This window comes from Piliocolobus tephrosceles, chromosome 2 (genome assembly GCF_002776525.5).
Source record: "Piliocolobus tephrosceles isolate RC106 chromosome 2, ASM277652v3, whole genome shotgun sequence".
NCBI lineage: Eukaryota > Metazoa > Chordata > Mammalia > Primates > Cercopithecidae > Piliocolobus > Piliocolobus tephrosceles.
Genome location: NC_045435.1, coordinates 79,088,359 through 79,113,865, shown reverse-complemented (window position 1 = coordinate 79,113,865; position 25,507 = coordinate 79,088,359). Strand labels below are relative to the sequence as shown.

The 25,507-nt window shown below is 38.3% G+C and overlaps 1 protein-coding gene across 2 annotated transcripts in view; it reads right to left on the bottom strand.

Annotated features, from left to right (window-relative positions):
- The window catches only part of DNAH12 (dynein axonemal heavy chain 12), a 256,283-nt gene that overhangs the window by 24,189 nt on the left and 206,587 nt on the right, over window positions 1-25,507 (bottom strand). For both annotated transcript variants that reach the window (XM_031935192.1, XM_031935193.1), the window contains exons 61-65: window positions 8,756-8,914; window positions 8,444-8,585; window positions 3,307-3,457; window positions 2,845-3,098; window positions 2,157-2,297 (exon numbers count right to left, since the gene is read on the bottom strand). In XM_031935192.1, the coding sequence (XP_031791052.1) occupies window positions 2,157-2,297; window positions 2,845-3,098; window positions 3,307-3,457; window positions 8,444-8,585; window positions 8,756-8,914 (847 nt within the window). The remainder of the gene's footprint in view (window positions 1-2,156; window positions 2,298-2,844; window positions 3,099-3,306; window positions 3,458-8,443; window positions 8,586-8,755; window positions 8,915-25,507) is intronic.

Here is a 25,507-nt window from a genome sequence, read left to right as displayed (position 1 = left end):
CAGTTGACCTTGCCTTCCATAGATTTCCTTTGACTAAAATGTCAGCTCCATAAAGATAGGAATTTTTACATGTTTTTATATATTTATATGTTCATTGCCATATTACCAGTTTCTATAAGAATGCCTTGCACCTAGTAGGTACTCAATAAATATTTGCTGAATAAATAAGTGAAGATACAGAAATGTATCCCTACCCTTAAGAAGAATAAAGTGAGTACAGGTGACAGACCTATATACTGACAACGAATGTCTTATCATTGCTAGGTAATTCAAATGCCCAAGATATCAACAACCTGTGATTAAAAAGATCATATTTACTTTTAATGGCCAAATGATGATAGTTCAAATTATTGCTGGCCTAATTGTCAGAAATTAGCCTTATCGAAAGGCATTCCAGCTATTTCTGGAAGCCTCAGTGAAATTTCACATTATGTCTACAAACCAGTCACCTGCAGAAACTGGAAGGCAATGGTTTTCAAAGTGTGATTCCAGGACTGGCCACATCAACATCACCAGGGAATTTGTTAGAACTATAAATTCTTAAGCCCCACCCCAGATCCACTGAATTAGAGACTCTGGGGATGGGACCCAGCAAGATGTGTTTGAACAAGCCCTCTAGAAGAATTGGATGCATATTGAGAACCCACATCACAGGGCATTTACATTCTTTTAGTTCTCTTACCCCAGCTTTCATTTGTTTGTACTACCAGATAAGTTGCTTGGTGAAGCCTTACCTATTACTACTGTTCATCACAAAAATCATGATACATGGGAAGGATACTAACTTCAGATATCCCAACAAATCCCAATACTTAGTTGCTTGCTCAATGTTGTAATACACAAGGAGTGAGAATGCTTCTTCTCTAACTTAGCACCATTTTTATTTGAATAATCTGAGTCCCAGACTAACTCTGCTTGAGCTTAGAATCTTTCAAAGTTTCCCTTCTCACTTGCCCTCTCTCTTTTAATTGCAGGAGCTCAAACTCTGGATGGGGATCAGACACCATACTATCTTCTTCATTCTGCTAAGCTCCTTTCTCAATAAAACCACAAAATATCCTCTCTTGTTCTAAGATTTGCAAACAAAAGTATGGTGCAGAACTAGGGTACACAGAAAGTATCATTAAGCAGAGGGAAAATACCTGACTTTCAAAGAATTTATTATTTTACCTTCAATATCATTTTTTCTAGCTCAAACATGCAAATATGATAAACAGTACATGTTGGGGTGAGGGCAGGGGATGATTTTCCCTCAGTAATGTTTCCTTTCATGTGCCCAGTTAATAACGTAACACGCTGGACTTTTCTCCATTCTTGTACTCACTTGCTGCAGGAGAAGGGAGTGACCTACCTGACTGGTAAATTTGGGGAAAATTAACCAGATATGCTCAGCCCAGCTTCTCTCTTTTCTTTCTTGGAAGTGAGCTTCTTACAGGGACCTGGGTTTTCCTTTACTCTTCTGGGTGGATAAATTTGCTTAATTTTAGGGTTCTGTAATATGAAACCCATTTGTTCACAGATATAAGCTATATCTTCCAATCTAGCCTATATCAGTAATTAAGCTTATGCTTTGGTTACTATACATTTATACTTTCCCCTGTTTCTCAGTTGGTAAGAATTCAGGCAGGGAAATGAGTACTTTGTACTGGGATCCTTAAAGTCCCCAGTACTGTAAACAAAACTGTTTTAGGTGGATACGCAGAAAAGCACTATTAATATGCTTAACATTATTACTAGAATTTAAGCTCCATCAAGGCAGATTTCTTTGTATGTCTATTTTGTTCTCATTGCTTTATATCTACACTACCTAGGAGAGGGCCCAGCACACACACTTGTTTAAAAAGAATACACAATGGGAAAATAGATTTCTACTCTCGGGTCCTAATCAAAAACATTATTGGGCTTTGGCTTACAAACTAAGATTCATTCATTCAACAAGTAGTTATTTCGATGTCTACTATGTGGGAAGCGGAACACAAACTATATTGAATAAAATGGTGAACAAGATAAGTACAATTTTTGTCTTGTTAAGAAATGCTTAAAGTTTTAAAAACATTAAATAAAAATTTTATAAAAGCATTATTAAATAAAATTTTACACTTCCATATTTGATCACTATAAAACACATTTTAAAAGTTCCAAAAGATGAATATTACCAGTTCCTTTCCACGGCATCCCTTGAAAAACTCAGGATCAGAAACTGGATCAGTGAGATATGATTGAAGAAGATTCAGCCGAAGACCCGTGGGAGGTTCATTAGTCATTTTTACTCCATTCTGTAGAATTGTTACTGGAAACTAAGACAAAATAAATGGAGAGCATTATACAAGATAGCAAGTGGAGGCTCTAAAAGTGCACATACAAGTGGATTTAAAAACAGGCATAATGGAGGACTCCAGAAATATTTAAAAACCTCTTAAGGTTAAGTATCTAAGGCTTGATTAAGATATGCAGACAGCTGGCCAGGCGTGGTGGTGCACGCCTGAAATTCCAGCACTTTGGGAGGCTGAGGCAGGTGGATCACCTATGGTCAGGAGTTCTAGACCAGGCTGGCCGACGTGATAAAACCCCGTTTCTACTTAAAAATACAAAAATTAGCCGAGCATGGTGGCATGCGTTACTAGTGGCATGAGCTACTACATGGTGTCATAATCCCAGCTACTAGGGAGGCTAAGGCAGGAGAATCGCTTGAACCTGGGAGGCAAAGGTTGCGGTGAGCCGAGATTGCGCCACTGCACTCCAGCCTGGGAGACAGAGTGAGACTCCGTCTCAAAACAAACAAAACAAACAAGATACACAGATAGCTAAGTAAACGTACTAAACTCTACAAGGAAATAAACATACTTTTGGAGATGGATAGCTTGTCAGCCAAAGCCTAAAGGATGAGTTACAGGTTTCAGAGGTAAAATCTTCACATATTTTTTCCAACATGGGCATCCAGGAGACTGCAAGGTGGCAGTTCTGTAGGCACACCCAAGTTCCTTCTTCTATTGCTGCTTTAATCATTTTTGCTGCAATTGGTCCTTGTCCCTGTCCCAGTGAAATAGCTTGAAACTTATTTCCAGACATAGATTTATCATTTGCAAATTTCAGCAGGCCTATGAGAGGCACAAAAAAATGGTCACACTACTTACTCTAAAATTATAAAAAAGTGCCTTATGTATAGCTGTTTTATCATGAAAAATTCTAGTTACATTTCTCTGTAAATATCGGATTTACTAACTGATTTATAATCATATAAGAAATGAGTATTAAACAAGATGTTTTATTTATAATTTCTTTAAAGTTTACAGTATATGCACTTACTGGCCATAGGATCTGCTCCTGGAGATAGAACAAAAATTAAGGGAATGGTGCAATTTGAATCCAAGTAACTCTTTGTCAAATCAAATGGTGGAGGTTCTACAAACTTTTTCCCTAGTTTGTCAGTTACATAGTTTGTTATAGCTGGGGTTATCTGTTGAAGAGAAAAGATATGATCTTTAGAGCAACTTTTATTTCACATAACAGATTTGATTATTACTGAAAAATAACAAAGAATACAATTTGCGTCTAATGGTCAAAAAAAGCATGTGGCATCACAGACAAAGCACTAATTTCTCTAATAAATAAAAACTATATACATTTATAGGAGAAGACTAATTATCCAAAAGAAAAATGGGCAAAGGAGATGAACTGCTTAGAGAAAATGAAGTACAAATTGATCCTAAACATATGAGGGATGCTCAATGTCACTCATTATAGCAGAGATTGCATATTGTCCCACTTATTTGTCTCTGTTTGGTATTAGAACCCCAAGTTTTCCTGGCATTTCTTGCAGGTAATGTGGCCATGTGACTAAGTTTTGGCCAGAGAGATAGAAGTAGAAATTATATATGGATCTTCCAGATTATATTTTAAGGAAGCTATTTGCCTTCAACATTTTCTTCTCTTTTCAACAGTGTTCACAAGCCAGCTTCCATTTTGCTGATGAGGACCACACTGTAAGCATGAAAGAACCTGAGTTTCTGGGTGATCTCAGGAGCCGAGCTTCCCTGTCAGCCCTTAATCATTTGCCTCTGAGCTGTTAGGAGACAGAGAAATTAACTTCTATTTGATTTAAGCCACTGTACTTTAGGTCCCTTTGTTACAGCAGCTTCATTTATACTCGAATACTTATAATAATAATAAGAAAAATACAAATTATAACTATACTTAGATACCATTTTTAACCTATTGAATTGTTATATAAATGAGTCAAAGATGGCCTGTGAGACCATGATATCCTGATATTTGGTCAAATAGCAGTCTACATGTTGCTGTGGAGGTATTTTTGGATGAGATTAATATTCAAATTAGTAGATTTGGAGTAAAGCAGATTGCCCTCCATAATGTGGTGGGCCTCATACAATCAGTTGAAAGCCTTAAGAAAGAAAAAAGCCTGATTTCTCCTGAGAAAGAGGACCTTTTGCCAGCAAACTGCCTTTGGACTCAAGTTACAACATCAACTCCTTGAGTTTCCAGCCTGCCAGCTTACTGTGCAAATTCACCAGCTTCCACAATCACACCAGCCAATTCCTTTCAGAAAATCAATCAATCAATCAATCAATCAATTCCCCTTCCCTTTTATTTCTCTGGAGAATAGAGGGAAAGTAGAAGACCTGAATAATATAGGCGTTAATTACATTTAGTTTAACTCAATTCAATTCAACTTAATTCACAGACATTCGTTGAGCTTCTACCATCTGCCAGACATTGCTCTAAATCCTGGTGATATAGAGCAAAATAATATATGAGTCTTGACCTCAAGAAGCTCATAGTCTAGTGGGAGGTCCTAAAAAATAAGCAGACAATTACTGTACATTCTAATGGGGTAAGTGCTATGGTGTATAAGCACAGGCTTCCAAACATGGTAGACGAAGCAAAAACCCTGCATGTGGTATTGAAACAATATCTCTACTGCCCATCAGGGAGCCATTCTGTAAAGTGAAAATAGGCAGCTGTTCCCAGATACAAAGCTATTAAGTCTTCACCATGAACAAGGGAGGCTACTGGTGATAATGAATAAAGCATTGTTTAGGGGTTCCGGGGACTTAAAGGGACTCTCTAGTGAGAGGAGAACAAACATACACAGACACATATGCACACACAACTAACTATCTGGGAAGAATGAGGTGAATATTAACAATGTACAAAGGTCTTTGGGAGTCAGGGTAAGGGGTAAAACATTTATGTAGGCCTCTGTTTAAATCTACTCAGAGACAGAGCATTAGATAATGTTCCTTGTGAGACTTTACTAAAACTGTAAAATGTTTGTTTTTGTTTTTTTTTTTTTTTTAAAGAAGGAAGAAACGAAGGGACTATTGCAATCACTTTCAACACCTTCATATTTTTCATGGTGTAGGTGAGGTGACTTACTGGTAAAGATTCTTTCCTCAAACAAACCTTCGTTAGACAGGCTTCTCTGAGCCCTTTTTTCTATGAGGTCTGTCTTCAAGAGCCCAGTTGTAGCAAGAATTCTGCTAGCCAGTTTAGTGAGAGTCCCCCACCCTCTCCATCTGATCATCCTCCATATCTGATCAAATTCCTCATACCGTGCCATCACGTAGATGGTGTCTCATCACTCTGGCCTGCTTTCAGCACGAATTCTGTTAGGTCAGTGTAGCAAGAATTCCCCCTACCCTTGATGTCTCTTCTTAGTAATTTCCCCCAACCCTGCTCCTTGACTATAAATCCCCAACTGTCTCTGCTGTATTTGGAACTAAGCCTGAGCTCTCTTTCCTACTGTGATAATCTTGAACAAAGTCTTCCTTACTGCTTTAACATTTGTCATGAACAATTTTTTTTAACATTACTCAAAGTTTAAACTAGATGTATGAACATGGTTTTTTGTTTTCTATTACAAAATTATCCTTCTGTAATACAATGATCACCTTTCTTAAATTTGTGAAAATTGGTATCAACCTACTTATCTTACCTTTGGAAAGATTTCTGTGCATGTTTGAACTAATAAAATTGCGACATGTACAAAATTTTCTGCCATCTTCTACTTTTAGCTATGATGTGGTTACAGGGATTGGATTTACCCTACCACCACAAACAACTTAAAAAACAGGCACAATTAATGAAAAAACCATTTTTGCTTAGGGGGCAATAGGTGGTGTATGACTGTGATCACTGAGAAAAAGAAAACAAAGTGAACGCTATCCTCTCAACTTTCTTCTTGGAGATACGCTAGACTGTGGAACAGCGAGAGTGACTATGGCAGAGCAATGCAGTGATGCTGAGTTGGGAAAACAAGAAAAAGACTACAAAAGGGCCAAGGCTGCTGAAATTGCAGAGTTCTAATTAGGAGAGAACTGTCGCCGGGCGTGGTGGCTCAAGCCTGTAATCCCAGCACTTTGGGAGGCCGAGACAGGCAGATCACGAGGACAGGAGATCAAGACCATCCTGGCTAACACAGTGAAACCCCGTCTGTACTAAAAAAAAAATACAAAAAACTAGCCGGGCGAGGTGGCAGGCACCTGTAGTCCCAGTCACTCGGGAGGTTGAGGCAGGAGAATGGCGTAAAACCCAGGAGGCGGAGCTTGCAGTGAGCTGAGGTCCCACTGCACTCCAGCCTGGGCGACAGAGCGAGCGCGAGACTCTGTCTCAAAAAAAAAAAAAAAAAAAAAGAACTGTCCAGGAAGAGTTCAGAAATCTACTCACAGTACCTCTGAATCCTTGCTGAACACTGTGGTGTGTATGCATGAGACCAAGCAAAGAGTCTGAGGAGCTGTAACCAGGAGATCTGAGGAGCTACCACTCTTCATGAAGGTTGTGACTCATTCAGGTTCCCAAAAGCCATAGAGAGTCCTTAGTGATCGCCTGAAGCATTCAGTAAAGGCCCCAGACAGGTGGCACTTTGGTAGAGCTAAATTAATGCATTGAATAAAGGCTATTCTAGACCAGTCCTAACAAATCTTAAACAATATTTGAAAGGAACAATTCAAACTTCAGTAATTTAACTACATAACCACAGAGGTTGACAAACTTTCTATAGAAGGCCAGATAGGAAATATTTTAGGTTTTGTGGGACATATACAGGTTCTACTGCATGATTTTTAAATTATTTTTTATGAGACAGAGTCTCTCTCTGTCACCCAGGCTGGAGTGCAATGGTTTGATCTCGTATCACTGCAACCTCTACCTCCCAGGTTCAAGAGATTCTCTTGCCTCAGCCTCCCCAGCTCAAACTGCTGACCTTGCGATCTACCCGCCTCAGCCTCCCAAAGTGCTGGGATTACAGGCATGAGCCACCATGCCTGGACGCATGTTCTTTTTAAGGCAACATTTTTTTTTTTGAGACGGAGTCTTGCTCTGTCGCCCAGGCTATAGTGCAGTGGTGTGATCTCTGCTCACTGCAACCTCCGCCTTCCCAGTTCAAGTGATTCTCCTTCCTTAGCCTCCTGAGTAGCTGGGACTACAGGCATGCACCACTATGCCTGGCTAATTTTTGTATTTTTGGTAGTGACAGGGTTTCACCATCTTGGCCAGACTGGTCTTGAACTCCTGACCTCAAGTGATCTGTCCTCCTTGGCCTCCCAAAGTGCTGGGATTACAGGCATAAGCCACGGTGCCCAGCCAAAACTACTCTTTAAAAATATAAAAAACATTCTCAGTTTATGGGCCAGGCCAGAGAGGTCATGGGGCTGGATTTGGCCCACAGGTGTTTGTTGACCCCTGATCTAGCAGGACAGAACTCAACAATCTTTATAGGAAAATGAAATTAGCTCATCAACAATGTGATATTCACAATGTCCAATATCCAATCAAACATTATTAGACATGCCAAGAAGCAGGAAAACATGTATAACTAAAAGTAAAATCAGTCAATAGAAACAGATCCAGAAATGATGGAATTATTTAGTCAGTAATTTAAAAACAGTTCTTATAACTGTGTTCAACTATTTAAAAGAAAATATTAGCAGATTAAAAAGAGAAATAGGATACAGAAAAAGAACCAAACAAATTTTTTAGAGATGAAATATACAATTACTAAAATTTAAAAATTAATTGAATGGGATTTGTAGCAGATTAGACAATACAAAAGAAGAAATCAACAAATGTAAAGACAGCAACAGAAACTATCCAAACTGATGCAAGGAGATACCAAGGCTTGAAAAATAATTAACAAAGTATCAGTTACATTATATTACATTACATGGCATCATATTAAGCAATCTAATGTATATGCAGTTGAAATCCTGGGTGGGGTAAAATAATATTTGAAGAAATAATAACCAAAAATATTCCCAAATTGAGGAAAACAGTAAGCCCACAGATCCAAATCCAAGGAGCTCAATGAACTGTAAGCTGGATAATCAATCTGAGAGTTAAAGAATCAAATAACAGTAACTTTAAGCCTAGTACTTCATAAATGGCAAATTATCTGGGTTCCAAATAGAACACATTGGTCTTTTACCTTATCAGGTCTTAAACACCGAAGAATTATTATTTTCTGTAGTTCCTTTAAGTTATCCATTGGTGCTGGAAATTTAGCATTATGTGGCTCTTTACTGTCATAGATTTTCCGCCATTCATATATATATTCACAAAAATGTTGCCTAATAGAAAAAAGCTTAAGAATTATTCTTTTTATTGGGAAAAACTTAAAAGAGATTGTTGAACAAGGAATAGAAACCAGACAGCTATAGGACCATTTAAAAATCACTAGATTAAAGAACAAGTTTACCTATTGCCATTCAGTGATAAATCATCAAATTTAAACAGTTACCTGAGCCCTCTGAAGGCAGGAAATTCACTTGCACGACAAATTTCCTCCCAGCTTTTGTCCTGTAGCCAAGTTGGATCAGGATTTTTCTCAGCACTTTTAAGACTTACTCCTCCAGTTAAAAGAAACATCAGTTCCTGGTATTCAATCTCTTTCCTTGCCCTGTATTCCCAAAATAAGGACTGTTATACAATTGTTGGTTTTAAAATTGAATATCAATTTCTGCTTTTATAATCTGGATAGAATAACTTAGACTTTACTTACCCACCTGCTGTAAACGACTAGAAAACTGGACAAAATTAATTAAACAACTGTTTTTTGAAATTGTACAATAGCCAGTGCAGGACTGTGGCCTCTGAGAGAAGAGAGATGAATAAGGTGACCCCTGTTCCTCAGCAGTGTGCCTAGAGGCACTTTCTAGACTACAGAGCAGGGAGGTGTAATCAGAATCAGAGCTTTGCAGTATTGCTGAATTGAGGAAACCAGCATTAAGTTCTCCTCAACAGTATCGCTGAGTTGAGGACATCAGCATTAGGGAAAGCTTAGGTGACTGGAGTTTGTGAGCAGAGGAGGAAGATGAATGGAAAAGGCGAATGAACGTCTTAAACATCTACAGAGGTGCTCTCTTGGTTCTACTGATAAATACAGCCAGGCATTGCTCATAGAATTCTTATTCACACATTGTAAGAAGTGTGTTGTTAGGTGATTTCATCATTGTGTGAACACCACAATGTGTACTTACACAAATCTAGATGGTGTATATGGTATAGCCTGTTGCTCCTAGGCTATAAATCTGTACAGCATGTTACTGTACTGAATACAGTACACAGCTGTAACATAATGGCATGTATTTGTGTATCTAAACATAGAAAAGAACAGTAAAAATATGGCATTATTATAATCTTATGGAACCACCATTGCATATGCACTTTGTTGCTGACTGAAACATTGTTATATGGCACATGACTGTACTAAGGCATGCATCAGTAAGGTAAAATTCTAGGAAGCCAGCAAAAGAACATCTAACGGGCTGTAAACTAAATAGCTCCCAGAGATCACACAAAACTAGGAAATATAAGTTCTTGCCAACCAGAGTTGTGTCTTTGTTCAACACCAGAAGAATTCAGGTCTCCTTAGTAGTGAAGCTAACATAGCCTTAGAGTAAAGGTTACTCTAAAACTACTATAAGAAAGCTTAAACACAAGTTGTCTTTTTTTTTTTTTTTTTTTTTTTTTTTAAGAGATGGGGTCTTGCTCTGTCATCCAGCCTGGAAGTGCAGTGGTACAATCATAGTTCATTGCAGCCTCAAACTTCTGAGCTTAAGCAATCCTACTGGCTTAGCCTTCTGAGTAGCTGAGATTAGAGGTGTGGGCCACTGCACCTAGCATAAGTCTTGAAAAGATCAAACTAACCCAGTAGTAATTTAACTACCTAAAAAGTGAAGTCTAAAGCTCTTTAAAGGAATACAAAATTTCCAGCATTTACCAATATAAAATTCACAACATCCATAACCAGGAAAAAAATTGGTCTTAGATGTAGATGTAGAAGTGAAAGAGATAATTTAACTAGCCAATGAGAATGTTAAAATAGTTATTATAAACATGCCGAAGGAGTTAAAGCAAAGCATGAACATAATAGAAGAAATAGGCAATATTAAATAGACCAAACACAACTCCTAAAAATACAAATATATAATCTGTTGTAGGAATAGAAAAAAAACCTAAAGATAAAAATATAAAATTTGAGATATTTACTTATTTCTTTTCCAGATGTATAGATATTGAAAAGATTCATTACAAGTAGATCTACACTACAAGATATCTTACGGGAAGTTTCAGATAGTTGGAACTCTGGATCAACACCAAAGAATAAAGAACAACAGAAATGGTAACTTTGTGGGTAAACATAAAATATTTTTTAAAAAATCATTAATATTTAAGTGTCTGTAAAAGATAATATCAGGAATTTGGAAGTCATTACTCACATCCTCACAATAAGAAAAAAGCTGAACAAACTGAAAATCAGCAACTTTTCTTAGATGCATCAGAGAACTAAGGTCATACAGCTAACTCACTACCTCCTAACTGGGAAGAGACAGATAAATACAGAGAATCCTAAATTACTTGAGCAGAAGCTCAGGTTATTATCAATAATAACCTTGAATGTAAACAAATTAAATTCCCCAATTAAAATATATAAACTGGCTAAATGAATAAAGAATACCCAACTATATGCTGCCTACATGAAACTCACCTCACCTGAAAAGACAGAGACTGACAGTAACAAGATGAAAAGAGATATTCCACACCAATGAAAACCAAAAGGAAGCAGGAGTAGCTATATTTACATCAGAAAAAACAGACTTTAAGTTAAAAAGTACAGAGAGACAAATAATAATATTATATAATAATAAGGGGATCAATTCAGCAAGAGAATATAACAACTGTAAAAATACATGCACCTGGCCAGGCGCGGTGGCTCACGCTTGTAATCCCAGCACTTTAGGAGGCCGTGGGCAGGAGGACTGCTTGAGCCCAGGAGCTCCAGAGCAGCCTGGGTCACATAGGGAGACCCTCTATTTTAATAATAACATTTTTTTTAAAAGAGAAAACTTTTCAGCCAGGCATGGTGGCTCACAACTGTAATGCCAGCACTTTGGTGTGGGCAGCAAGCCACCCAGGTACCGAGGCAAGAGACCGAGGGCACGAGCTGTTCCAGTATAATAAAATACATAAAATAACAAGTTATACTAGATATAGATCATAGAGATGATTATATATAAGTATCACTAATCATTAGTTTGTAGTAATTACTCTTTATTCCAATATTATAATAATTCTTGCTCTACAATCATAACCTAGGAAAAACCAGGCCATACAGAGATAGGAGCTGAAGGGATACGGTGGAAAGTGACCAGAAGACAAGAGTGTGAGCCTTCTGTTATGCCCAGACAGGGCCACCAGAGGGCTCCTTGGTCTAGCGGTAATGCCAGCGTCTGAGAAGACGCCCGTTACCAAGCAGACCGTGGTCTAGCAGTAGCATCAGTGCCAAGGAAAAGCTCCCGCTACTTAGCAGACTGGGAAAGGGAGTCTCCCTTTCCCCGGGGGAGTTTAGAGAAAACTCTACTCCACCACCTCTTGTGGAGGGCCTGACATCAGTCACACCCGCCTGCAGTTGTCTGGAGGCCTAAACATCTCCCTGTGATGCTGTGCTTCAGCAGTCACACTCCTGGTCCACTTTCATGCTCCTGTACACCTGGCTCTGCCTTCTAGGTAGCAGTAGCAGAATTAGTGAAAGTATTAAAAGTCTCTGAAATGCAGAAATAATGGCATAAGCTGTCTCTCCTCTCTCTCTCTCCTCTCTCTCTCTCTCTGCCTTGGCTGCCAAACAGGGAAGGGGCCCTGTCCAGTGAACACATGACACACGAGATCTTACCTATCATTGGAGATGGCTCACACTCCTTACCCTGTCCCCTTGTCTTGTATCCAATAAATAAGAGCACAGCCTGGCATTTGGGGCCACTACCGGTCTCCATGTCCTGGTGGTCCCCTGGGCCCAGCTGTCTTTTATCTCTTTGTCTTGTGTCTTTATTTCTATGATCTCTCATCTCTGCACAAGGGGAGAAAAACCCACAGACCCTGTAGGGCTGGTCCCTACACTCTGGGAGGCCAAGGTGGGCAGATCACCTGAGGTCGGGAGTTTGGGACCAGCCTGACCAACATGGAGAAACCCTGTTTCTACTAAAAATAGAAAATTAGCTGGGCATGGTGATGCATGCCTATAATCCCAGCTACTTGGGAGGCTGAGGCAGGAGAATCACTTGAACCTGGGAGGCAGAGGTGGTGGTGAACCAAGATTGTGCAATTGCACTCCAGCCTGGGCAAGAAGAGTGAAACTCTGTCTCAAAACAACAACAACAACAACAGCAACAACAAAAAACCAACACCAGAGCACCTAGATATATAAAGCAAATATTATTAGATCTAAAGGTAGAGGTAGACCCCAATACAATAAGCTGGAGACTTCAACACCCCACTCTTAGCATTGGACAGATCATCTAGGCAGAAAGTCAACAAAGAAACTGCAAATTTAAACTGTACCGTAGACCAAAGAGACCTAAAAGACATTTACAGAACAATTCACAGTAGTTGCAGACTACACATTCTCTTCATCAGCACATAAAACATTCTCCAGGATTGGCCATACATTAGGACACAAAAAAGAAACCTTAAAAGATTGTTTTAATTGAAGTAATACCAAGTATCTTATCTGACCACAATGAAATAAAAGTATACATCAGTAACAAGAGGAACACTCAGAACTATACAAATACATGAAAACTAAACAACATGCTCCTGAGCAACCAATTGATTAAAAAAAGAAATTAAGAGGAAAGTAAAACATATCTCACCCCTGTAATCCTAGCACTTTCGAGAATGAGGCAGGCAGACTGCTTGAGCCCAGGGGTTCGAGACCAATCAGGGCAACATAGCAAAATCTTGTCTCTACAAAAAACAAAAAAACAAAAAAAACAAAAAACAGAAAAACTTAGCCAAGTGTGGTGGCATATGCCTGCAGTCCCAGCTACTCAGGAGGCTGATGTGGGAGGATTGCTTAAGCCCAGGAGGTTGAAACCCCAGTGAGCTGTGATCATGCCACTGCACTCCAGCCTGGGGGACAGAGTGACACCCTGTCTCAAAAAAAAAAAAAAAAAAAAAAAAAAAATCCCTGAAGTAAATGAAAATAGAAACACAGCAGACCAAAATGTATGGGACACAACAAAAGCCATGTTTAGAGCAAGTTTATAGTAAGTATAGCAAGAGGCAAGTTTATAGCAATAAATGCCTATATTAAAAAGTAGAAAGATTTCAAATCAATAAGCTAATGATGCACCTCAAGAAACTAGAAAAGAACAAACCAAACTCAAATTTAGAAAAAGGAAAAACATAAAAAGCAGAAATAAATGACATTGAGACTAAAAAAATAGAAAATATCAATGAAACAAAAAGTTAGATTTTCAAAAACATCAACAAAATTGACAAAGCATTAACTAGACTAAGAAAAAAAGAGAGAAGACCCAAAAAAGTAAAATCACAAACAAAAGGAGGCATTACAGTTGATACTGCGGAAATACAAAAGATCATCAGAGACTATGATAAACAATTATAAACTAATCAATTTGAAAACTTAGAGAAAATGAGTAAATTTGTTGATACATACAATCTATCAAGATTGAACCAAGAAGAAATAGAAAACTTGAACAGATCAATAATGAGTAATGAGATTGAATCACAGTAATGAAAAGGAAATCAAGAAAGAAAAGTCCAGGACCAGATGTCTTCACTGCTGAATTCTACCAAACTTTTAAAGAACTAATATTCTTTAAAATTCCTCTCAAACTATTCCAAAAAATTGAAGGGGAGGGAATTCTTCCAAACCCATTTTACAAGGCCAGCATAACCCTGACACCAAAACCAGATAAAAACAACATAAAAAAACTACAGACCAATATCTCTGAACATAAATGCAAAAATCCTCAACAAAATATAGTAAACCAAATTCAACAGCACATCAAAAATATCATACACTATAATCAAGTGGATTTATCCTAGGGATGCAAGGATTATTCAACCTACACAAATAATGTGATGCATCACAACAGAATGAAGGACAAAACCAATATGATCATCTCAATAGATCCAGAAAAAGCATTTGATAAAATTCAATATCGCTGATGATAAAAACTCTCAATAAATTAGGCATAAGAAGCCTAATAAGAAGCAAGTACCTTAACACAATAAAGGCCATATAAGACAAACCCACAGCTACCATCATACTGAACTGGAACAGGACAAGGATACTCATTCTCATCACTCTTATTTAACATATTAATAGTATTGAAAGTCTTAGCCAGAGCAATTATGCAAGGGGAAAACAATGAAGGGCATTCAAATTAGAAAGGAGGAAGTCAAATTGTCCTTCTTTGCAGATGACATGATTTTATATATAGAAAAACATAGACTCTACCAAAAAACTCTAAAAACTAATAAATTCAGCAAAAGTTGCAGGATATAAATACCAACATATAAAAATTGGTGGTGTTTTTATATGAAAACAATGAACTAGCTGGAAAAGAAATCAAGAAAGTAATCCCATCTGCAAAAATTGCAAAAAGTAAAATACCTAGGAATAAATTTAGCCAAGGAGGTGAAGGCTCTCTACAAGGAAAACTTAAAAAACACCAAAAAACAATGATGAAAGAAATTGAAGGAGACACCAAAAATAGAATGACATCCCATCTTCATGGACTAGAAAAATTAATACTGTTAAAATGACCAGCCGGGCGCGGTGGCTCACGCCTGTAATCCCAGCACTTTGGGAGGCCGAGGCGGGTGGATCACAAGGTCAGGAGATCGAGACCATCCTGGCTAAGACGGTGAAACCCCGTCTCTGCTAAAAATACAAAAAATTAGCCGGGTGCGTTGGCAGGCGCCTGTAGTCCCCGCTACTCGGGAGGCTGAGACAGGAGAATGGCGTGAACCCGGGAGGCGGAGCTTGCAGTGAGCCGAGATCGCGCCACTGCACTCCAGCCTGGGTGATGAGCAAGACTCCATCTCAAGGAAAAAAAAAAAAAAAATGACCATACTACCCAAGGTGATCAAAAGATTCAATGCACTCTCTTTCAATATACCAATGATGTTCTTCACAGAAATAGAAAAAAAAAAAATCCTAAATTTTGCATTGAACCACAAAAGACCCCAAATAGCCAAAACAATACTAAGCAAAACGAACAAAGCTAGATGCGTCACAGTACCAGACTTCAAAATATACTACAAAGCTATATTAATGAAAACAGCATGGTACTGGCATATAATCAGACACATAGACCAGTGGAACAGAATAGAGAACCCAGAAATTAATCCATGTATCTACAGCCAACTGACTTTTGAGAAAGGTACCAAGAACACTGATTGGGGGAAGGACAGTCTCTTCAGTAAATGGTTCTGGGGAAAATTGGATATCTATACACAGAAGAACAAAACTAGACCATCTCCTCTTATTCTATACAAAAATCAACTCAAAATGGCTTAAAGACCTAAATGTAAAACCTGAAGCTATAAAATTACTAGAAGAAAACATGGGGAAATGCTTCAGGACATCAGTCCTGGAAAAGATTTTATGAATAAGATCTCAAAAGCACAGGAAACAAAAGCAAAATACAAATAAGTGGGATTATATTAAACTAAAAACTTCTGCACACCAAAAGACACAATCAACACAGTGAAAATACAACCTATAGAATGGGAGAAAATATTTGCAAACTGGCCAGACACGGCGGCTTATACCTGTAATCCTAGCACTTTGGGAGGCTGAGACAGATGGATCATGAGGTTTGAAACCAGCCTGACCAACATGGTGAAACCCCGTCTCTACTAAAAACACACACAAAAAATTAGCCTGGCATGGTGGTGGGTGCCTGTAATCCCAGCTACTGAGGAGGCTGAGGTAGGAGAATCACTTGAACCCAGGACGTAGAGGTTGCAGTGAGCTGAGATCGCGCCACTGTACTCCAGCCTGGGCGACAGACTGAGACTTCATCTCAAAAATAAAATAAAATAAAATAAAAAGAGAAAAGAAAAAGAAAAAGAAAATATCTGCAAACTATTCATCCATCAAGGAATTAATATACAGAATATACAAGGAACTCAAACATCTCAACAGAAAAAAAAAAAAATTTAATTTTTAAATGGGCAAATGAGGCTAGCATGGTGGTTCATGCCTGTAATCCCAGCACTCTGGGAGGCCAAGGCAGGTGGATCACTTTAGCCCAGGGTGCATGACTGGGCAACAGAGCAAAACACTCTCTCAAAAAAAGAAAAATACAAAAATTAGCCAAACATGGTAGCATGTGCCTGTGTCCCAGCTACTTGGGAGGCTGAGGTGGGAGGATCACCTGAGCCAGGCAGGTGGAGGTTACAGTGAGCCAAGAAAGCGCCACTGCACTCCAGCCTGGGTGACAAAGTGAGACTCTGTCTCAAAAAAAAAAATAGGCAAATGATCTGAACAGACATTTCTCAAAAAAAAAAAAAAAAAAAAAAAAGAACACACACAAATGGCCAAAAACACATGAAAAAATGTTCAGAATCATGAATAATTAGGGAAATGCAAATCAAAACCACAATGAGATATCATCTCACCCCAGTTAGAATGGCTATCATCAAAAAGCCAAAAAATACAAATGCTGGTGAGGATGCAGAGAAAAGGGAACTCTTATGCACTATTGGTAGAAATGTAAACTAGTACAACCAGTATGGAGAACAGTACGGAGGTTCCTCAGAAAACTACAAATCAAACTACCATATGATCCAGCGATCCCATGACCAGGCCTTTATCTAAAGGAAAGCAAATCATTATATTGAAGAGATATCTGCACCCTGATTTTTTTTGGTAGCACTATTCACAATAACCAAGGTATGGAATCAACCTAAGTGTCCAACAACAGATGAAGGGATACAAACAATGTGGTATAATACATACACAATGGAATACTATTCAGCCATAAAAAGAATGAAAATTTCTCATTTGTGGCAACATGAATGAAACTGAAAGACATGTTCAGTGAAATATGCCAGGAACAGAAAGTTAAACACCACATGTTCTCATAGGTAGAAGCTAAAAAAAGTTGATTTCGTAGAAGTAAAAAGTAGAACAGAGTATATTAGAGGCTGGGAAACATAGGGAAAAGCAGGGAATAGGGAGAAATTTGTTAAAGGATACAGAAGAAGTTCTAGTATTCAGTGGCACTGTAGGATGAGTATAGTTAACAATAATATATTACATTTGACTCTCGGACAACCAGCACAGGAGTTAAGGTGCTGACCCCCCAGGCGGTCAAAATTCATGTATAATTTTTGACTCCCTCAAAACTTAACTACTAACAGTCTATTGTTGACTGAAAATCTTACTGATAGTCAATTCGTATATATATTTTACATGTTATATGCATTACATATGATATTCTTATAATAAAGTACACCAGAAAAAGAAAATATTATCAAGAAAATCATAAGAAAAATGCATTTACAGTATATACTGTATTTATCGATACTATAAGTTTACATAATCTGTTTACAAGATGAAATGTCTGTCTGAAATGGTGGGTAACCATGGCTGCAGACCTCAACTTATGGTAAATATCAAACAATTCCATTTTTTCTTGTACTGTAATGACTCTTCTCTGTCTCTTGGGAGAACTTCCAGGAAAACTACAAACCAAAATCTCTCATGAAAATAGACACAAAAATCCTCGACAAAATATTAGCAAATGAAATCCAATAATGCATACAAAGAATTATACACTAGTGTCACTTTGTTCTATATTATTCCAAGTTTGTGATATTGTACTAAACACAATGAAAAATACACAAGAACCGTGAAGAGATCACTTTTTACTGCTATACCCAATGTACTGAAGAGACGAACTGCTCTTGAGATGATGAGCATCACCTGACACTTTAAGTGGATAATCATAACACTTAAGTTCACATCAACAGCAACAGGATGGGGCTACAAAATTATTACAGTAGTATAGTGTGTGCTACAGTTAATTTTATGCAGTTATGACTTGATACTGCATCTTTATATTTGTTTACATTTCTTGACTGCAAATGATGCCATGTATGGACTGTGAGTGTGTGAGTTTTGATAAATTTTAACTTTTTATAATAGATTTGTGTATATTTTATGGTAGCAAATGATAAAAATAGACTAGTATCTACCAGTATTTTATGTATTTATGACATACCCAATCTTAAGTTTTTGAGTGTTTCTGGCTAGGCAGCTCATCTGTGTTTTTCCAAAGTGTCACAAATCTTAAAAAATGTTTCCAATATATTTTTTTAAAAATCCACCTATAAGTGGACTGGAGTAGCTGAAACCTCTGTTGTTCAAGGATCACTTGTATGTATTTTTAAATAACTAGAAGAGAGAATACCGAACATTCCTATAGCACAAAGAAGTGATAAATGTTTGAGATGATGGATATGCTCATTACTCTGATCTGATCACTATAACCTGTATGTTCTGAAATATTACTATGAAACTGAAAAATACATACAATTATTATGTGCTAATTAAAAGATACAAAAATGAAAATAACAGCTGTGCAAAATAATAATAGCAACAATGTATTTGATGACTATGGCTATGGATAAGTGAAATGAATGACCACAATGTTACAAGGGAGAGTGGGAGGGGAAACTGGAGTCACAAAGTAATTGCAGGAAGTGGTATAGTGTTATTTAAATGAGGACTTAGATAGATTAGTTGTAAATGTACATTGCAAACTCAAGGGCAATAACTAAAAGTTTTTTTTAAGAAGCAAGTATAATTGATCTGCTAAGAGAAGAGAAAAAATGAAATCATACAAAATAGCTAAAACCAGAGAAGACAGAAAAATAGAAGATGAAAACAATAACAACAACAGAACAAGGGTAATGAATAGGAAACAGTAACATATATGGTAGATATTAATCCAACTGTATCAGTAATCAGTTTAAATGTCAATGATCTAAATACATCAATTAAAAGACAGGTTGTCAGAGTGGATCCAAAAGCAAGACCCAACTAAATGTTGTCTACAGGAAGCCCACTTTGAACATATAAAAACACAGATACATTAAAAGTAGAGATAGAGAAAGATATACCATGTTAACACTAATGAAAGAGAAGTAAGGTAGTTAGATTGATTTCAGACTAAGAAGACTTCAGAGCAAGGAAAATTATTGGGAATTAAGAGGAGCATTACATAAAGATAAAGAAGTCACAATCTCCCAAAACTCTCACAAGGAAAAATAGATAATATGAATAGACCTGTATCTATTAACGAAATTGAATCAATAATTAATAATCATCTAAAACAGAAAGTACCAAGCCCAGATGGGTTCACTGAAGAATTCTACTAAACATATAGGAAGAAATTAAACCAATTCCACCATGTCTTTCAGAAAATAGTGGAAGAAATACTTCCTAACTGGTTCTATGAGGTCAGTATTACCTAACACCAGAACCAAGCAAGACATTACAAGGAAAACTACAATCCCAAAATCTCTCATAAAAATAGATGCAAAAATCCTCAACAAAAGGAGCATATTAGCAACAAAATATTAGCAAATCAAATCCAATAATGTATGGAAAGAATTATACACCACGATTAAGCAGGATTTATTATAGGTATGAAAGGCTGATTCAACAAGTGAAAATTAATTAATGTAATTCATCATAGCAAGAGAGTAAAGAAGTAAAACCATACGATCCTATCAAAAGATGCAGAAAAAACATTTGAGAGCTGGGCACAGTGGTTCACACCTGCAATCCCAGCACTTTGGGAGGCCAAGGCAGGCAGCTCACTTGAGGTCAGGAGTTCATGACTAGCCTGGCCAACATGGTAAAACCCTGTCTCTACTAAAAATACAAAAATCAGCCAGGCTTGATGGCAGGTATCTGTAATCCCAGCTACTCGGAAGGCTGAGGCAGGAGAATCAATTGACCCCAGGAGGTGGAGGTTGCAGTGAGCCGAGACAAGATAGAACCACTGTACTCCAGCCTGGATGAGAGATCAAGAATCTGCCTCAGAAAAAAAAAAAAAAAAAAAAGGCAAAACACCTGAACAGACATTTCACCAAAAAAGATATATAGTTGGCAAATAAGAATAAGAAAAGATGCTCAACATCACATTTCATTAGGAAATTCCAAATTAAAATGAAATATCACTAAACACTATTAAAATGGCCACTTTCCAAAAGAGGCAACATGAACTCTTACTCATTACTGGTGGAGATGCTAAATGTTATGGCCACTCAGGAAGACAGTTTGGTAGTTTTTTACAAAACTAAACATACTCTTACCATACAATCCAGCTGTTGCACACCTGGTACTTACCCAAAGGAGTTGAAACCTTATGTTCACACAAAAACTTACACATGAATGTTTGTAGCACATTTATTCATAATTGCCCAAACTTAGGAGCAGTAAGATGTCCATCAGTAGGTTAATGAATAAACTGTGGTACATCCAAACAATGGAATATAATTCAGCACTAAAAAGAAATAAGCCATCAAGCCATGAAAAGACATGGAGGAACCTTATAACTAAGAGAAAAAAAGCCCATCTGAAAAGGCATACATAGTGCCTAATTCCAACTATATAACCCTCTGGAAATGACAAAACTAAACCATGGAGATAACAAAAGACTCAGTGATTGGCAGGGTTGAGGAGAGGGAGGGCTGAATAAATAGAACACAGAGGAGTGAAACTATAATGATAGACGTATGACATTATACACTTGTCAAAATTGATAGGTACATAACACCCAGAGTGAAGCCTGATGTTAGCTATGAACTTACTTATGAGTGACAATGATATGTCAATGCAAGCTCATAGATTCTTAACAAATATATCACGCTGGTAAGGGGTTTTGTTAGTGCAGGAGGTTGTATATAAGAAATCTCTGTGTCTTCTGCTCAGTTTTGCTGTGGATCTAAAGTTGCTCTACAAAATAAAGCCTTTTCAAAAAAAAGGACGGGCAAGACATAGAAAACTATGAAACATTATAGAGTGAAATGAAACAGAACTAAGGAAAATGGAGTGACACACTATGTTCTTAGACTGAAACACTCAATATTATAAAATTGTTAATTTCCCACAAACTGATTTACAGTTCCAATGCACTCCTAATCAAAACTTCTGCATATTACTGGGTATCTTTCCACTTTGGACTTGACCAGATGATGCTAATATTTATATGGAAATGCAAAGATCCAAGAATAAGAAAGACACTCTTGTATAAAAGAAGAACAAACAAGTGCAACAAAAATAAAGATAAATAGATGGGACTTAATTAAACTAAAAACCTTCTGCACAGCAAAAGAAATAATCAGCAGAGTTAACAGACAATCCACAGAGTGGAAGAAAATCATCACAATCTATACATCTGGCAAAGGATTAATATCCAGAATCTACAAAGAACTCAAACAAATTAGCAAGAAAAAAACAACAACAACAACAAACAATCTTATTTAAAAAGTGGGCTAAGGACATGAACAGACAATTCTCAAAAGAAGATATACGGTCAACAGGCATATGGAAAAATGGCCAACAAGCATATGGAAAAATGCTCAACATCACTAATTATCAGGGAAATGCAAATCGAAACCACAACATGATACCACCTCACTCCTGCAAGAATGGCCATTAAAAAAAAAGAAAGGGGGGGCCGGAGCAAGATGGCCGAATAGGAACAGCTCCAGTCTCCATCTCCCAGCACGAGCTACACAGAAGACCGGTGATTTCTGCATTTTCAACTGAGGTACTCGGGTCATCTCACTCGGGAGTGCCGGACAATCGGTGCTGGTCAGCTGCTGCAGCCTGACCAGTGAGAGCTAAAGCAGGGCGAGGCATCGCCTCACCTGGGAAGCGCAAGGGGGAAGGGAGTCCCTTTTCCTAGCCAGGGGAACTGAGACACACAACACCTGGAAAATCGGGTAATTCCCACCCCAATACTGCGCTGTAAGCACACCGGCACACCAGGAGAATTTATCCCATACCTGGCCGGGAGGGTCCCACGCCCACGGAGCCTCCCTCCTTGCTAACACAGCAGTCTGCGGCAATCTAACCGCAAGGCAGCAGCGAGGCTGGGGGAGGGGCGCCCGCCATCGCTGAGGCTTAAGTAGGTAAACAAAGCCGCTGGGAAGCTCGAACTGGGTGGAGCTCACAGCAGCTCAAGGAAACCTGCCTGTCTCTGTAGACTCCGCCTCTGGGGAGAGGGTACAGCTAAAAAAAATAACAGGGGAAACAGCAGAGGCCTGTGCAGACACGAACGACTCTGTCTGACAGCTTTGAAGAGAGCAGTGGATCTCCCAACACGGAGGTTGAGATCTGAGAAGGGGCAGGCTGCCTGCTCAAGTGGGTCCCTGACCCCTGAGTAGCCTAACTGGGAGACATCCCCCACTAGGGGCAGTCCGACACCCCACACCTCACAGGGTGGAGTACACCCCTGAGAGGAAGCTTCCAAAGCAAGAATCAGACAGGTGCACTCGCTGTTCAGCAATATTCTATCTCCTGCAACCTCTGCTGCTGATACCCAGACAAACAGGGTCTGGAGTGGACCTCAAGCAATCTCCAACAGACCTATAGCTGAGGGTCCTGACTGTCAGAAGGAAAACTATCAAACAGGAAGGACACCTATACCAAAACCCCATCAGTACATCACCATCATCAAAGACTAGAGACAGATAAAACCACAAAGATGGGGAAAAAGCAGGGCAGAAAAGCTGGAAATTCAAAAAATAAGAGCGCATCTCCCCCTGCAAAGGAGCACAGCCCATCGCCAGCAACGGATCAAAGCTGGTCAGAGAATGACTTTGACGAGATGAGAGAAGAAGGCTTCAGTCCATCAAACCTCTCAGAGCTAAAGGAGGAATTACGTACCCAGCGCAAAGAAACTAAAAATCTTGAAAAAAGAGTGGAAGGATTGACAGCTAGACTAATTAATGCAGAGAAGGTCATAAACGAAATGATAGAGATGAAAACCATGACACGAGAAATACATGACAAATGCACAAGCTTCAGTAACCGACTCGATCAACTGGAAGAAAGAGTATCAGCGATGGAGGATCAAATGAATGAAATGAAGTGAGAAGAGAAACCAAAAGAAAAAAGAAGAAAAAGAAATGAACAAAGCCTGCAAGAAGTATGGGATTATGTAAAAAGACCAAATCTACGTCTGATTGGGGTGCCTGAAAGTGAGGGGGAAAATGGAACCAAATTGGAAAACACTCTTCAGGATATCATCCAGGAGAACTTCCCCAACCTAGCAGGGCAGGCCAACATTCAAATTCAGGAAATACAGAGAACACCACAAAGATACTCCTCCAGAAGAGCAACTCCAAGACACATAATTGCCAGATTCACCAAAGTTGAAATGAAGGAAAAAATCTTAAGGGCAGCCAGAGAGAAAGGTCGGGTTACCCACAAAGGGAAGCCCATCAGACTGACAGCAGATCTCTCAGCAGAAACTCTACAAGCCAGAAGAGAGTGGGGGCCAATATTCAACGTTCTTAAAGAAAAGAATTTTCAACCCAGAATTTCATATCCAGCCAAACTAAGTTTCATCAGTGAAGGAGAAATAAAATTCTTTACAGATAAGCAAATGCTTAGAGATTTTGTCACCACCAGGCCTGCCTTACAAGAGACCCTGAAGGAAGCCCTAAACATGGAAAGGAACAACTGGTACCAGCCATTGCAAAAATATGCCAAAAAGTAAAGACCATCGAGGCTAGGAAGAAACTGCATCAACTAATGAGCAAAATAACCAGTTAATATCATAATGGCAGGATCAAGTTCACACATAACAATATTAACCTTAAATGTAAATGGACTAAATGCTCCAATGAAAAGACACAGACTGGCAAACTGGATAAAGAGTCAAGACCCATCAGTCTGCTGTCTTCAGGAGACCCATCTCACATGCAGAGACATACATAGGCTCAAAATAAAGGGATGGAGGAAGATCTACCAAGAAAATGGAGAACAAAAAAAAGCAGGGGTTGCAATCCTAGTCTCTGATAAAACAGACTTTAAACCATCAAAGATCAAAAGAGACAAAGAAGGCCACTACATAATGGTAAAGGGATCAATTCAACAGGAAGAGCTAACTATCCTAAATATATATGTACCCAATACAGGAGCACCCAGATTCATAAAGCAAGTCCTTAGAGACTTACAAAGAGACTTAGACTCCCATACAATAATAATGGGAGACTTCAACACTCCACTGTCAACATTAGACAGATCAACGAGACAGAAAGTTAACAAGGATATCCAGGAATTGAACTCATCTCTGCACCAAGCGGACCTAGTAGACATCTATAGAACTCTCCACCCCAAGTCAACAGAATATACATTCTTCTCAGCACCACATCGCACTTATTCCAAAATTGACCACATAATTGGAAGTAAAGCACTCCTCAGCAAATGTAAAAGAACAGAAATTATAACAAACTGTCTCTCAGACCACAGTGCAATCAAACTAGAACTCAGGACTAAGAAACTCAATCAAAACCACTCAACTACATGGAAACTGAACAACCTGCTCCTGAATGACTACTGGGTACATAACGAAATGAAGGCAGAAATAAAGATGTTCTTTGAAACCAATGAGAACAAAGATACAACATACCAGAATCTCTGGGACACATTTAAAGCAGTGTGTAGAGGGAAATTTATAGCACTAAATGCCCACAAGAGAAAGCAGGAAAGATCTAAAATTGACACTCTAACATCACAATTAAAAGAACTAGAGAGGCAAGAGCAATCACATTCAAAAGCTAGCAGAAGGCAAGAAATAACTAAGATCAGAGCAGAACTGAAGGAGATAGAGACACAAAAAACCCTCCAAAAAAATCAATGAATCCAGGAGTTGGTTTTTTGAAAAGATCAACAAAATTGACAGACTGCTAGCAAGACTAATAAAGAAGAAAAGAGAGAGGAATCAAATAGACGCAATAAAAAATGATAAAGGGGATATCACCACCGACCCCACAGAAATACAAACTACCATCAGAGAATACTATAAACACCTCTACGCAAATCAACTAGAAAATCTAGAAGAAATGGATAATTTCCTGGACACGTACACTCTTCCAAGACTAAACCAGGAAGAAGTTGAATCCCTGAATAGACCAATAGCAGCCTCTG